Raw genomic sequence first — 17,523 nt, 5'->3', positions numbered from 1 at the left:
ATATATATATATATATATATATATATATATATATATATATATATATATATATATATATATATGTAACGATTACTTGAAAAGAAAATATGTTGATATATTATATATATATATGGTTAGGTTCGTGATATCTATCGGAGACCAAGTCGAGTTAAATATCTTCAATGCAAAAGTGAGTATATAGTCCCACTTTTAAACTCTAAATATTTCGGGATGAGAATACATGCATTTTATGATTTATGTTATGGACACAGGTGATAAAAAAATATATTCTACGTTGAGTTGTACCGCTGGCATACTTCCCTGTAGCTTGGTAACTACTATTTACATGTGGTATTGTAAACGCGAATCCTATTGATAGATCTATCGGGCCTGACAACCCCAACCGGACTGGACGACCAGTATTCAACGGTTGCACAGTACTTCATTTCGGTGACTACACTTGGTACAGTGTAGTGAGATTTCATAATAAAGGGAATATGCGACGTTGATTAAATGTTAAGTATGGTTATCAAGTGCTCAACCACTTAGAATATTTTTATTAAAACCTTTATGTATATGAAATCTTGTGGTCTATATTTATAACGCTGCTAGCATTAAACCTATATCTCACCAACTTTATGTTGACGTTTAAAGCATGTTTATTCTCAGGTTCCTAGAAGTCTTTCGCTGTTTGAATATATGTTAGAGATACCATGTGTATGGAGTCATACATGTTTAATTCGAGGAAGCATTGCATTCACAAAATCATCACCGTGTATTTATTATGACTGCATTGTCAACGAAAGTATTCTTGTAAACTGTTATTTACGGTGATTGTCTATATGTAGAAATCATCAGATGTTGAAAACATTGAATTTTAAATATTCATTTATGGTATATCTTTTCAAAAGAATGCAATGTTTATAAATCGTATCATATAGAGGTCAAATGCCTCGCGATGTAATCATATGTTATTGTATTCGTCCCTATAGATTGGGTCGGGTCGTTTCATATGTACTATTGGTATATACACTCTATTGATCAGCTCTTAGCAGCCCATGTGAGTCACCTAACACATGTGGAAATCATTATTTGGCAACTAGCATGAAATATCTCATAAAATTACAAAAATATGAGTAATCATTCATGACTTATTTACATGAAAACAAAATTACACATTCTTTATATCTAATCCATATACCAATGACCAAAAACACCTACAAACACTTCCATTCTTCAATTTTCTTCATCTAAGTGATCTCTCTCAAGTTCTATCTTCAAGTTCTAAGTGTTCTTCATAAATTCTATAAGTTCTAGTTTCATAAAATCAAGAATACTTCCAAGTTTGCTAGCTTACTTCTAATCTTGTAAAGTGATCATCCAACCTCAAGAAATCTTTCTTATTTACAGTAAGATATCTTTCTAATACAAGGTAATACTCATATTCAAACTTTGGTTCAATTTCTATCACTATAACAATCTTATTTCGAGTGATGATCTTACTTGAATTTGTTTTCGTGTCATGATTCTGCTTCAAGAACTTTCAAGTCATCCAAGGATCCTTTAAAGCTAGATCCATTTGTCTCTTTTCCAGTAGGTTTATCCACAAAACTTGAGGTAGTAATGATGTTCTTAACATCATTCGATTCATACATATAAAGCTATCTTATTCGAAGGTTTAAACTTGAAATCACTAGAACATAGTTTAGTTAATTCTAAACTTATTCGCAAACAAAAGTTAATCCTTCTAACTTGACTTTTAAAATAAACTAAACACATGTTCTATATCTATATGATATGCTAACTTAATGATTTAAAACCGGAAAACACGAAAAACACCGTAAAACCGGATATACGCCGTTGTAGTAACACCGCGGGCTGTTTTGGGTTAGTTAATTAAAAACTATGATAAATTTTGATTTAAAAGTTTTTCTTCTGGGAAAATGATTTTTCTTATGAACATGAAACTATATCCAAAAATCATGGTTAAACTCAAAGTGGAAGTATGTTTTCCAAAATGGTCATCTAGACGTCGTTCTTTCGACTGAAATGACTACCTTTACAAAAACGACTTGTAACCTGTAATTCCGACAATAAACTTATACTTTTTCTATATAGATTCATAAATTTAAGTTCAATATGAAACCATAGCAATTGGATTCACTCAAAACAGATTTAAAACGAAGAAGTTATGGGTAAAACAAGATTGGTTATTTTTGCTTGTTGTAGCTACGTGAAAATTGGTAACAAATCTATATTAATCATATCCTAGCTAACTTATATTGTATTATACATGTATTCTAATATATTATGTAATCTTGGGATACCATAGACACGTATGCAAATGTTTTGACATATCATATCGACCCATCTATATATATTATTTGGAACAACCATAGACACTCTATATGCAGTAATGTTGGAGTTAGCTATACAGGGTTGAGGTTGATTCCAAAAATATATATAGTTTGAGTTGTGATCTAGCCTGAGACGTGTATACACTGGGTTGTGGATTGATTCAAGATAATATATATCGATTTATTTCTGTACATCTAATTATGGACAACTAGTTGTTGGTTACTAACGAGGACAGCTGACTTAATACACTCAAATCTTTAAAACATAATAAAAATGGTTGTAATTATATTTTGATCATACTTTGATATATATGTACATATTTGTATAGGTTCGTGAATCGATCCGTGGCCAAGTCTTATTTTCGAGGAAGGAAATATCTGTGAAAGTGAGTTATAGTCCCACTTTTAAAATCTAATATTTTTGGGATGAGAATACATGCAGGTTTTTATAAATGATTTACAAAATAGACACAAGTACGTGAAACTACATTCTATGGTTGAAATATCGAAATCGAATATGCCCCTTTTTATTAAGTCTGGTAATCTAAGAATTAGGGAACAGACACCCTAATTGGCGCGAATCCTAAAGATAGATCTATTGGGCCTAACAAACCTCATCCAAAGTACCGGATGCTTTAGTACTTCGAAATTTATATCATATCCGAAGGGTGTCCCGGAATGATGGGGATATTCTTATATATGCATCTTGTTAATGTCGGTTACCAGGTGTTCACCATATGAATGATTTTTATCTCTTTGTATGGGATGTGTATTGAAATATGAAATCTTGTGGTCTATTGTTACGATTTGATATATTTAGGTTAAACCTATAACTCACCAACATTTTTGTTGATGTTTAAAGCATGTTTATTCTCAGGTGAATATTAAGAGCTTCTGTTGTTGCATACTAAAATAAGGACAAGATTTGGAGTCCATGTTTGTATGATATTGTGTAAAAACTGCATTCAAGAAACATATGTCGATGTAATATATTTCTATTGTAAACCATTATGTAATGGTCGTGTGTAAACAGTATATTTTAGATTATCATTATTTGATAATCTACGTAATGTTTTTAAAACCTTTATTGATAAAATAAAGGTTATGGTTGTTTTAAAAATGAATGCAGTCTTTGAAAAACGTCTCATATAGAGGTCAAAACCTAGCAACGAAATCAATTAATATGGAACGTTTATAATCAATATGAACGGGACATTTCATTAGCTCTATTGCTATCAGACTAGGTAGGCCTATTGTTATGGATGCTATGACTGCTACTATGTGTCATAGAGGTGTTGGCAGGGCGGGGTATGCAAGAGTAATGGTGGAAATGGAAGCAGCTAAAGGCTTTGTTGATAATGTTGAAATTCAATATCATGATAAATTGAAGAACATTAAAGGTAGTAAAATAGTGAATGTGGAATACCCTTGGAAACCTAAGATGTGTAGCCATTGCCAGGTTTTCGGTCATGATCATGGAGAATGCAAGGCAAGACCAAGGACTAAGGATGAATTGGAACAAAATAAGGAAGAGCAGAATGGCAACAAGGATGGGGAAGGGTATGAGCAAGTTCAGTTTAGAAAGATGAATCAAAATAAAGTGATGCAGAAGAAGAATATCAGAACTGAGTATAGGAAGAAAGATAGTAGTGGGGATAAGGTGGTTCCAAAAAAGACATGGAACCTAAATGAGGAAACATCAGCAGCCTTCAAACAATCTGCTAACAAATATGCTGTGCTATCTGAGAATGATGAAGAAGATGAGATAGCTAATCCTTTGATTGATAACAGATTGATAGTGGACAGATATGTCAAGAAGAGAGTGCAGCCTTCAGCTGATGTGACTAGTAAATAGACCTATGATATGGTGCAGTATTTTAAAATACAGTGGGAGGCTAGCAAAAGACATCAAAAGGTCAGATTAGAAGAAGATGTTGAAAAAGATAGTAGTATGAATTGTGGGAATGTTGGTAAGAATGTGATGGAGGGACTTGATCCTGGCATTTTAATGCAGTAGTGCTGGGCTGTTCTTTTCAATGTTTTAATGGAATTAAAAGTAGCTAGTTGGAACATTAGAGGAATGAATACTGAGGATAAACATAAGGAATTGAAGATGTTTTATTAAGAATGAAAACTTAAATATATGTGCTGTTCTAGAAACACATCTCAAGAAGAGTAAAATTGCTGAGGTATGTAATAATGTGTTTGAGAATTGGGAATGGATTTCAAATGTTGAGTATAGTCCTAATAGTTGTAGGATTGTGCTTGGGTGGAATCATGAAAGGATCAATGTTATGCTATTATATGTACATAGGCAAGTTATGCTATGTCAGGTGGAGACTTGGGACCACTCTACTAGTTTCTTCTGTAGCATTGTGTATGCTTGCAATTCTGGTAAGGAAAGAAGGTTAGCATGGAAAGGTTTAGAGGTTCAAAAAGCTAGCATTGGCCAGCATCCTTGGGTTTTACTAGGTGATTTTAATGTTACTAGAAAAGTAGAAGAACACTCAGCTGGTGGGGCATTCATTACTGAGGAGATGCAGGAATTTATTGATTGTATCAATATGATAGAGGTTGATGATATTGGTAGCTCATGTTTTAATTTTACTTGGACTAAATCTCTTAAGAACCCTAATTGTGGAGTGCTTAAAAAGCTGGATAGAATTATGATTAATGATGATTTTATAGCTAAATATCCTGATGCATATGGGCTGTTCCTTCCCTATTTGGTTTCAGATCATAGTCCTGCTGTTCTGGGGTTCCCTAATGGATTGAAATGTAAAAAAGGAGCCTTTAGGTTCATGAATTATATATCAGATAAATAAGGTTTCTTGCCTATTGTTGAGAAGGGTTGGGCTGCTAATGTGGAAGGGTTTAATATGTATAAGGTGGTTAAAAAGCTTAAATATCTTAAGAGAGATTTGAATAAGCTGAATTGGAGCCATGGTAACCTTACCTCAAAAGTTAAAGATATAAGAGGGGAACTTCAAAAGGCTCAAAAGGAGCTTGATAATGATCCTTGTAATAAACAGTTAAGAATTAAGGCAACTCAATTGTTGCAAGAATATGATAGTGCTAAAAAGGATGAGTTGTGCATGCTTAGACAACTTGCAAGGATAAAATGGTTAACTGAGGGTGATAAGAATTCAAGTTATTTTCATGGCATTTTGAGAAGTAGAAGAAAGAAGAGCAGAGTTGATAATATTGTGATGAAAATGGGGTTAGACACTTTGGTGACCAAGATCCTGTGCAGTTTGTAAATCATTTTCAACAATTTTTGGGAGTGGCAGATAATGTTACTCCACTTGAGGAGTTGGGTGATATCCTTTCTACAAAGTTATCTGATGAGGATGCAAATATAATGGTGGCTGATGTGACTGCTCAAGAAATTAAAGATGCAATTTTGAAATAGACAGCAATAAAGCTGCAGGCCCTGATGGGTATTCTGCACACTTTTTTAAGAAGGCATGGGGTGTTATAGGGGAAGATATTTTCTTAGCTGTTAAAGATTTTTTCAGAAATGGGAAATTACTTGGGGAAGTTAATGCCACATTGATAGCTCTTGTGCCAAAGATTGATACTCCCAATAAGTTTTCAGATTTTAGGCCTATAGCTTGTTGTAATGTTCTTTACAAGTGCATTAGCAAGATAATTACTAACAGAATTAAAAATGGCTTATGTAAGATTGTTAGCATCAACCAGAGTGCATTTATCCCTGGAAGACATATTTAAGATAACATTTTGGTGCTTCAGGAAGTTTTGAAAGGTTATAATAGAGCTAGTGGGCCTAGGAGATGTGCATTAAAAATTGACATCCAAAAGGCATATGATACAGTGAGTTGGAGTTTCCCGGAAAAGGTGTTATATAGGTTTGGATTTCATGCCAAGGTGATTGAGTGGATTATGAATTGTGTAACCACCGCAAGCTTTTCTATTTGTCTCAATGGTGAGGCACATGGGTATTTTAAAAGTGGGAGAGGGCTTAGGCAGGGTGACCCTATGTCACTTTATCTATTTACACTGGTTATGGAAGTTTTAACATTGATTTTGGCTCAGACGACTAAAGAAGATATGTTTAAATTTCATTTTGGGTGTAAAAAGCTTAAACTCTCACACATGTGTTTTGCAGATGATCTTATGGTCATTTGTTATGGGGACTTGAATTATGTAAAAGTGATTAAGAAAGCCTTGGGTGATTTTAGTAGTGTGTCTGGGTTATCTCCTGTGATGACCCGGAAATTTTCGACCAAATTTAAACTTAATTCTTAAATGATTTAATGTTTCCGACACGACAAGCAAAGTTTGATAAGTTAAATCTCAAACATTTGGAACTGTGTTCATGTATTCATTTAACCTCGACCAAATTTCGACGAGTCACGAAAGATTGTAAACATAAGATATGTATATATATATATATATATATATATATATATATATATATATATATATATATATATATATATATATGTATATATTATAACTTGAAAACGTTAACAAAGTATTAAGTGTATAATACTTTACATTAAACGTATTTGTCTCAATATATGTTTTATATGTTTATCGACGGAATTAAAGGATAATATCAAACGATCGAAATAGAAGATATTTTGATAGCATCTAACAATCACATAGCTATTACATTGTGACGAATCTCTGTTGTGAGGTCCACTTCGATTTAGAAAATCTTTTCCTTGTTTTTATATTTGGAATTAGATATATAAAATAACTTGCAACGTGTTTATATTGTATATATATATATATATATGGGTTCAAAATATATATATATATATATATATATATATATATATATATATATATATATATATATATATATATATATATATATATATATATATATATTAAAGGTTTATAGCACTCGTTTATTGTTTCATAATTAAATAAATATTTCAAAATAATATATATTTTACGATGTAATAATATATAATAGTAATTTAGATATAAAATGTTTTGATATTATTATTTATATTTTAATTGATAACGAGATCTTGATTTATAGAAGCAAATGACCACAACACTCATATGTAAAGATTATACTCTGAGTAATATAGTCTATCAATGATTGGGTCGAATTATTAATAAGGTACACGTCGCATAACGTAATGTGTTAATTTTCTAAGCGTACGAAAATGCGTTCGAGAAACCGGAACTGGGTCATAAGTCGAGTGACAACATACGAGTCATCGAAACGAAAACTTCTAGTCAACTATGCACGTGAATTTAATATAATATATAATTAATTATATAAATTAAATATATTATATATAATTAAATAATTTGTCGACAAACTAGCAAACAAACGAATGTGGGCTGGCAACAAGAGCCATGCGATCGTATGGCTATGTGCCATGAGTCCCATGCGATCGCATGGGATGGCTGGACAATTCAAGTACTATAAAACGCGAAGCCTGGTGACCGAATTCATTTCATATTTCTTCAATCTATCTCTCTGCTCTCCATATATATATTTTTATTAATAATAATAATAATAATAATATTATTATTATTATTATTATTATTATTATTATTATTATTATTATTATTAAGATTAATATTATTATTAATCTTATGAGTAAGTGTGTTATTAGTAGTATTATACATAAAATATTACGACGAGGTTAATGCCCAAATGGTTACAAAACGAGTTTTTGAGTGGGATAGAGCTAGGGAAATTATGAGTTATAGCTATGGAGGTTACGGGTAATGTTCGTGGGTATTGTTCGCAAGTCAAACCTAGTGTTTATCATCTCCGTTGTGCCTACGTACTTTTTTGCAATATTGAATCTCAATATTGATACGTGAGCACTCATATCTTATTTTTTTATATATTAATAGTGTATTCCTGACTAGTGCTCGAGTGTATAGAATTATTCATGCTTGTATGCTTACTTTCGTCGTTAAATAATTTATGATAGATCATGAGTTTATTACACATGCTACTGAGATAAGGTATATGATATGCATGTCATTGGAAAGCTGGCGAAAAATCAATAACTTTTCATTTAGATATCGAATAGTTTCGATGAACGGATTAAAATATATGTTCAACTGAATTTTGGTTGACGTTAATTGAAATTGTGTTTGAAACTGTAAATTAATAGTTAAACAACTTGTCTATGAGATTGATAAATAAATATTACTAATTGAGTAAATGAATTTCTATATAAAGCACGTCTCGTTTTGTTGAACAATTGTCAAAGTTGACTATCTTATCATGTTTTAAAGCTTTATAAACACTATAATCTGATTTTACAAGTATTGGAAAGCTATGTGAAATAATAAAATATTTTCGATTGCCATCATAATTCAAATATAATATAGCTCCTGAAATAAATAATATTTTGTGTTTGATAAACTATAAATTCGTTCAATTATCAAGACTTATACTATGATAATAAACATGTATAGACTTAAAGATCATATTGGGTCACGTTGACTGTTGAGATGACTTTTGTTAACTTTTGTTTGTCGATCTCTAGCATTAGGATTGTGATACACTATGACCTGACCTAGTTTGATAGACATTTATTGATCAACATATGTTCTCTAGGTTGAGATCTACGGTTATTTGGTATTCCGAGTTTCGGTCACATTTCAGTGAACGACTTTATGTGCTGCTAAGGTGAGTTTCATTTGCTCCCTTTTTAATTGCTTTTGCAATCTATATTTTTGAGCTGAGAATACATGCACTTTATTTTAAACGCAATGGATACAAGTACTTACTAAATTCTACACTGAGTTTGAACTGAAAATCCCTTAGCTTTGGTAACTAGTAACTGCCAGTTATAAGAACTGGTGGGCGCGAGTAGTTGTATATGGATCTATAGGGCTTGATATCCCCATCTGTTCCAGGTATAGAAACCCTAGCCTGAACTATAAAACAGACGTTTGCTATTTGAGGTTAGTACACGTTGGTTTGTGTGTATTGTACATGTTGGTTGCAAATATGTTAAAAATAGGGGTACGTATTATAACGTTAAAATTTAGTTACCAGGGTGCTCAATCTTGTAGAATATTTTGATAAACGTTTCTGGATGAAACAACTGAAATCTTGTGATCCACCTTTATATACAGATTATACGCAAGATTAAAACTATGAACTCACCAACCTTTGTGTTGACACTTTTAAGCATGTTTATTCTCAGGTTCCTAGAAGTCTTCCGCTGTTTGCTTATCTGTTATACAAGGTATGTGCATGGAGTCATACATGCTTTATTCAAGAAAACGTTGCATTCACAAAATCATCACCATGTATCTTATTTTGACTGCATTATCAACGGATGTAGTATTGTAAACTATTATTTACGGTGATTGTCTATATGTAGAAATCATCAAACGTCAAAAACCTTGGAATTTGATATTCAATTATGGTGTACTTTTTCAAAAGAATGCAATGTTTACAAAATATATCATGTAGAGGTCAGTACCTCACTGTGAAATCGATGAATGATGTATTCATTCAAATGGATTTGGACGGATCGTCACAGTTGGTATCACAGTTTGAGGTCATAGGGAACCAGAATTTGCATTAGTGTGTTTAACTGGTAATTGTTAGGATGCATTAGTGAGTCTGGACTATGACCGTATCTGTTTTTACCGAGTTTTGCTTATTTTTTTTATCAGAAATTACATGCTTATCATTCTTAAGTCTAGACACGTTAGCCTGCAGTTATTGCATGAATAGTGTATAGACAAAATTCATATCTTAGCGTAACTGCTAATTCATATCTTAGCGTATCTGTTACTGTAAACTTTTCCTGACATCTTCCGAAAATTCCTCCGTGATTTATGGAATTTTGGTATTATATATACATATGTAAATTATGTATTGAAGAGTACCAATCTAAATTCTATAATCAATTTCATATCAAAAATCATCTCCCTAATTATACAAGATGGATCCCGTATCTAGTTCAAATTCCTTAAACTCCGACAGCTATTCCGATATGGATATTCACCTGAACTCCGAAGACAGTGTAACCGGAATGGATCAACCAATTAGCCATCACCTATTTTGGATGAATTGGGGATGGGTTCATAGCCTACTTAGTCATTGGAGACAAGAAGAAGGTGATCCCTTCCATCCACCACATTTCCCTCTTGGCGAAGAACCTGAAGCACTTACCGGCGAACCTGTTCGAGACACCATTTTCTCTCTCATTTCCAGAGTATCTCGTCACGATAATATACTATCTCAAATTTTGAATCCTATTCATCCGCTCGTCCGAACCAACAATCATCCTGGTGTAATAGAAGAAGTCAACGAGCTTCGCGCTTGGGTAGTGGCTTTGGAGTATATGGTGCAAAGGTTACAAGCACCAGCAGCATCACCGGCATCAACAGTACCACCGAAAACAACACCAATGGTACCATTACCACCACCAACAACCACCGCATCGCAAACCTCAACTTCATAATCTGTTCCACGAGCATCAACGTCATACGCACCGTAGTTACCAAGAAATAACAGCAACAATAACCGATGAAGTATTAACTCATTTCTCCTGAAGAAATTATATGTATATTTAATATATGTGAATTTTGAAATCAAAATAAATCTTTTCGTACTAAGCTATTACGTGTGAATCTTAACTGGTAGGTACTACTCGGTTAGTTCATATTACTAATATGCAATGATGTACATCCTTCATTAACAACATAACCATCGTTAACTACAGTCTCTGTTTCAAATTCAATGAATTCATTTTCATAATAAACTAAGTGTATTATTCAATTACACGTTTGATTTTACACTTTCATTTTCGATGTACTCGAAACTTTCTAGAAAACATCATTCGTACCTTGCGAAGTTAGCAAGAGTTCCATGAACACCAACATGATTTACTGAGGAAATATCAATAAAACTGAATAATGAAGTATTGATTACATTAGTGAAATACTCCACGAAGATTATGAAATCTTTAATGTTTTAAAGATTATTCATTTCTAATCCAGCCGAAAAACAAATGAGCTTAATATGATATTAACTCATTAAATCCGTATTACATCAGAAGAAAATATACATTTTCATAAAGACTGTAGTAAAATTCTTCTGTACAAAATATTACTTGTGAAATTTTTAACGGGTAGGTAATACCCGGGAAATATATAAGTTCACAATTAATATATTACACTGTACATTCTTCAATTTTGATTTAAGAATCATTAACTATACTCACTACATTCACAGCGATATACATTCTTCCATAAGAATCATAAAAACCATTTTCATACAAATTCGATTATACATTCTGATTTTTGACAGATCAGAATCCGAGTCAAGATTTAAAAGAAGATATCACTATTAAAGTTTCACATCTTACAAAACCATACTTTGAATTCAAAATTGTGCTAGATCCTTTGACATTATTATTACCGAAAATAACTTTACAATTCCTTTTCAAAGTAGCCAGTTTTGTCACACCTCCAGCAAATCAACTTCGATTTTTTTCATTCGAATAAGCCTCATTATAACCTTGATATATAAGTTTGCCCTTCTTCATAGTTACCAGGGAACCGTTTATATTTCGCCATATTAGCAGCAAATTTACTAGCAACATCATTGATCTTTAACTTTCTGAAAAATCATTATATTCATTGAAACTCTATCATGTACTCATCTGCATCTTGTAACAGTAATTGTCATACCAAAAAGCTTCAATCATTATTCTCGAATTTCCCAGCAATTCTACGCCAACAATTATATATGTACATATAACGTCTATCTCTACGACTTACATACTTCGAATGTGAAGTTTCTGAAAAATACCCTAAACCGCGGATTAGTTCTCGAAGTTTTAAAAATGCTGATGAAACAGAAAAAACTGTAAATGACTTTAACAGCCAAAAAGTTTGATGATAAAGAATAGTGTGTTGGCAAAGCTCAGAAAAAGAGAAGGTTTGGAACTGAAAAACGGATTGAGCAAACCATGAAGGAGGCTGTGAACAAATCACTAAGACTAAACCTGCTTTTAAAGAATCCAAATAATTCAGTATCTGCTGAAGTCATTAACTAATATCTTGCTCCTAACTCTAAACCTTTACGGACAAATCTTCTCTATCATCTTTAGATATTAGAAATTCTAATATATCATCGTATCTTTCATTATAAATATCCTCGATATTTCTGAAAATATTTTCATAACTATTCTTATCTAAAATAGTTTATCTCAGTGCGCTATCTGCATTACATCATAAAAAAAACCGTTTTAGTTTCTAAATTCTGAAAATTTGAATTTAAAATATGAATGTTTTTGAAGTAGTGTTGGTAACTGAAGCATGAGTTAGTATAATATAATGACACTTGATCAACGTGATTATATTACAGTAAGTCATGCTGAGTTTCTAAATGGAACGTGATGATTCACAGATCATAACGTCATCATGTGCCATGTTACATGACTCTTGTATTCTATTTAACCTCAAAATATCAAGAAAATATTTTCTTGATGATTCGGTCTTTTTCGGATATTCTGGTAATTTGACAAACCAAGATCGTGCTATTACAATTTCCTTCTTAGAACATTAGCTATGTTCATTCCGAAATTCATATCTGCGAATTCTGGACCATTACATACGGTGCTTAATGGATAGAAGAGAAGACAGAGCATGAAGCTCTGAAATAGAAATGGGGGTATAAATCGCAGCAAAAAGAAGAGAGCATTATCTGTGGATGTCGATGATGATAGAAAGATAGAAGAAGGGACTCTGAAAAATAAGGAAAAATATAAAGCCCGACGACAACACATAAATTACAAACCGTGTATATCAATAAGTATTGCAACGTAAAGACACGGGAGAACTAAAAACACTATAAAGCAAAGAGTATAACGTAATGTGTTAATTTTCTAAGCGTACAAAAATGCGTTCGAGAAACCGGAACTGGGTCATAAGTCGAGTGACAACATACGAGTCATCGGAATGAAAACTTCTAGTTAACTATGCACGTGAATTTAATATAATATATAATTAATTATATAAATTAAATATATTATATATAATTAAATAATATGTCGACAACCTAGCAAACAAACGAATGTGGGCTGGCAACAAGAGCCATGCGATCGCATGGCTATGTGCCATGAGTCCCATACGATCGCATGGGATGGCTGGACAATTCAAGTACTATAAAACGCGAAGCCTGGTGACCGAATTCATTTCATATTTCTTCAATCTATCTCTCTGCTCTCCATATATATATTTTTAATAATAATAATAATAATAATATTATTATTATTATTATTATTATTATTATTATTATTATTATTATTATTATTATTATTATTATTATTATTATTATTATTATTATTATTATTAATCTTATGAGTAAGTGTGTTATTAGTAGTATTATACATAAAATATTACGACGAGGTTAATGCCCAAATGGTTACAAAACGAGTTTTTGAGTGGGATAGAGCTAGGGAAATTATGGGTTATAGCTATGGAGGTTACGGGTAATGTTCGTGGGTATTGTTCGCAAGTCAAACCTAGTGTTTATCATCTCCGTTGCGTCTAAGTATTTTCCTGCAATATTGAATCTCAATATTGATACGTGAGCACTCATATCTTATTTTTTTTATATATTAATAGTGTATTCCTGACTAGTGCTCGAGTGTATAGAATTATGCATGCTTGTATGCTTACTTTCTTCGTTAAATAATTTATGATAGATCATGAGTTTAATACACATGCTACTGAGATAAGGTATATGATATGCATGTCGTTGGAATGCTGGCGAAAAATCAATAACTTTTCATTTAGATATCGAATAGTTTCGATGAACGGATTAAAAGATATGGTCAACTGAATTATGGTTGATGTTAATTGAAATTGTGTTTGAAACTGTAAATTAATAGTTAAATAACTTGTCTATGAGATTGATAAATTGGATTTTCAAATATTACTAATCGAGTAAATGAATTTCTATATAAAGCACGTCTAGTTTTGTTGAACAATTGTCAAAGTTGACTGTCTTATCATGTTTTAAAGCTTTATAAACACTATAATCTGATTTTACAAGTATTGGAAAGCTATGTGAAATAATAAAATATTTTCGATTGCCATGATAATTCAAATATAATATAGCTCCTGAAATATATAATATTTTGAGTTTGATAAACTATAAATTCGTTCAATTATCAAGACTTATACTATGATAATAAACATGTATAGACTTAAAGATCATATTGGGTCAGGTTGACTGTTGAGATGACTTTTGTTAACTTTTGTTTGTCGATCTCGAACATTATGATTGTGATACACTATGACCTGACCTAGTTTGATAGGCATTTATTAATCAACATATGTTCTCTAGGTTGAGATCTACGGTTATTAGGTATTCCGAGTTTCGGTCACATTTCGGTGAACGACTTTATGTGCTGCTAAGGTGAGTTTCATTTGCTCCCTTTTTAATTGCTTTTGCAATCTATATTTTTGGGCTGAGAATACATGCACTTTATTTTAAACGCAATGGATACAAGTACATACTAAATTCTACACTGCCAGTTATAAGAACTGGTGGGCGCGAGTAGTTGTATATGGATCCATAGGGCTTGACATCCCCGTCTGTTCCATGTATAGAAACCCTAGCCTGAACTATAAAATAGACGTATGCTATTTGAGGTTAGTACACGTTGGTTTGCGTGTATTGTACATGTTGGTTGCATGTATGTTAAAACATGGTACTTATTTTAACGTTAAAGTTTAGTTACCAGGGTGCTTAATCTTGTAGAATATTTTGATAAACGTTTCTGGATGAAACAACTGAAATCTTGTGATCCACCTTTATATACAGATTATACGCAAGATTAAAACTATGAACTCACCAACCTTTGTGTTGACACTTTTAAGCATGTTTATTCTTAGGTTCCTAGAAGTCTTCCGCTGTTTGCTTATCTGTTATACAAGCTATGTGCATGGAGTCATACATGCTTTATTCAAGAAAACGTTGCATTCACAAAATCATCACCATGTATCTTATTTTGACTGCATTATCAACGGATGTAGTATTATAAACTATTATTTACGGTGATTGTCTATATGTAGAAATCATCAAACGTCAAAAACCTTGGAATTTGATATTCAATTATGCTGTACCTTTTCAAAAGAATGCAATGTTTACAAAACGTATCATGTAGAGGTCAGTACCTCACTGTAAAATCGATGAATGATGTATTCGTTCAAATGGATTTGGACGGATCGTCACATCTCCTAATCTGAGCAAGAGCACTGTTTATTTTGGGAATGTTGAGGATGAGGTACATAAGAATATGTTGCAGATATTACCTTTTAATGTGGGTAAATTGACTGTGAGGTATTTAGGTGTGCCATTACTTGTTAAAAGATTAGGCTGTTCTGACTGTAAATGTTTGATTGATAAAGTAAAAGCAAAAGTTTTATGCTGGAGAAATAGGAAACTATCCTATGCTAGCAGGTTGCAACTTATAGCTTCAGTGTTAGCCTCTATGCAAGTTTATTGGGCATCTGTTTATCTTACTCCTAGTACTGTCATTTCTGAAATTGAAAAAATATTGAAAAAAAATTTTGTGGAGTCAAGGTGATAGCTCAAAAGGGAAGGTTAAAGTGGCCTGGAAGACTATATGTCTGCCCAAAAATCAAGGAGGGTTGGGAATTAAGCCTTTGAAGAGGTGGAATGAAGTATTGTTGTTTAAACAGTTATGGAAAATTATTGCTCAACAAGAATCTTTATGGGCAAAGTGGGTTAATGTGGTGAAGTTAAAAGGTAAGAGTATATGGGATGTGGGTGAAGAAAGTTCTGATAGTTAGGGGTGGAGACAAATGCTGCTTTTAAGAGATAGAATGAAGCCACATGTGTATAATGAGATTGGTAATGGCAAGATGACTAATGTCTGGTTTGATAAATGGTGCAGTGCAGGGGTGTTGGACCAGATTGTTAGTAGAAGAGATAGGTATCAAGCCAGATTGTGTGACTCTTTGAAGGTTAATCAGATAATTCAAGATAATCAATTGTTATGGCCTGATGAATGAAGGCAAAAATTTCCTGTTTTGTTTAGCATTGAAGTTCCTGAGTTAAATGATCAAGATGATAAAGTTGTCTGGATTGCTAATGATGGAAAGAAACATGAATTTAGAACATGGCAGGTTTAGCAAGATTTAAAAGATCTTGGGCATGATGTGAGCTGGAGTCATGTAGTGTGGTTCCCTCAAGCTACACCTAAGCATGCATTCATGCTTTGGATAACTATCCATGAAAGGTTAGCAACCCAGGATAGGCTGTTGAAATGGTATAATAATATGCAGCTTAAATGTTCACTTTGTGATATATGTTTGGATTCCCATGAACATTTGTTTTTTAAATGTGAATATGCTAAGGAGGTGTGACATCTGTTAAAGAATATGATGCTGTTCAAAGGTCTTCCTGATGATGTGCAGGGAATTGTGAACTGCTTGGCTAGGTATCCATTCACCAAAAATATATTGAGTGTTATTAACAGGATTGTTATTGCTGCCATGGTGTATTATATATGGCAAGAGAGGAATTGGAGGATTTTTAAAAATAAGAAGAGATCTGTGATTGAATTAAAAGATGAGGTGATTATGAATATCAGGTACAAGCTGTTGACTTTGAGGGTCAAAAAGAGTAATGCTGTGATTAGAGCAGCTGCTATATGGGGTCTGAAATGGGAGGTAGATCAGAGGTTTAAGTTGAATGATGATTGATTTTGCCTAATGGTAGCGCGTCATGAAAGATGGGACGGCTCAAGTTAGGTGCTTTGTATGTTTATTTTTGTGTTTGGAGTTGATTTCTTCTCTTTGTTGTATTTGTGTGATTTGTATTTGTGAGCAGGTTTTTTCCTGTGCCTTGTTCTGTATTGAATGTTTATGATTAATATAATCTTTTCTTTTGCCAAAAAAATAAAAATATATGGAGTATCACCTGTAAATTTAGCGGTGTCCTATAAATTTTTATTTATAAAAAGAAATTAAAATTTAGTGGGGTCAATGGACCCCATAAGCTTCAATGTGGAGTCGCCCTTGTGTATATATAATTATTATACGATAACTATTTTGAGTACGGTGTACGCGGTTTAGCTGGCTTTTGTCGTGATCATTTTTAACTTTTTCCCTTAATCATCAATGTGCTGCTAACGTGATCTACTGTGAAGATACAAGTACCCGATGGTTTTAG

General features: G+C 32.5%; 1 protein-coding gene across 1 annotated transcript; it reads left to right on the top strand.

The window, feature by feature from the left end:
* The first annotated feature begins 4,200 nt into the window (after positions 1-4,200).
* On the top strand, positions 4,201-16,139 carry LOC139902034 (uncharacterized). The gene is made up of 8 exons (XM_071884692.1): positions 4,201-4,336; positions 4,494-5,086; positions 5,186-5,510; positions 5,627-5,709; positions 5,802-5,960; positions 6,090-6,560; positions 15,632-15,854; positions 15,910-16,139. Exons 1-8 carry the CDS (start codon positions 4,201-4,203, stop codon positions 16,137-16,139), a joined length of 2,220 nt encoding a protein of 739 aa, XP_071740793.1.
* The last annotated feature ends 1,384 nt before the right edge of the window (positions 16,140-17,523 follow it).

This window comes from Rutidosis leptorrhynchoides, chromosome 3 (assembly GCF_046630445.1).
Source record: "Rutidosis leptorrhynchoides isolate AG116_Rl617_1_P2 chromosome 3, CSIRO_AGI_Rlap_v1, whole genome shotgun sequence".
NCBI lineage: Eukaryota > Viridiplantae > Streptophyta > Magnoliopsida > Asterales > Asteraceae > Rutidosis > Rutidosis leptorrhynchoides.
The sequence above is the reverse complement of the archived record's forward strand: the minus strand, read 5'-3'. Positions and strand labels throughout refer to the sequence as shown.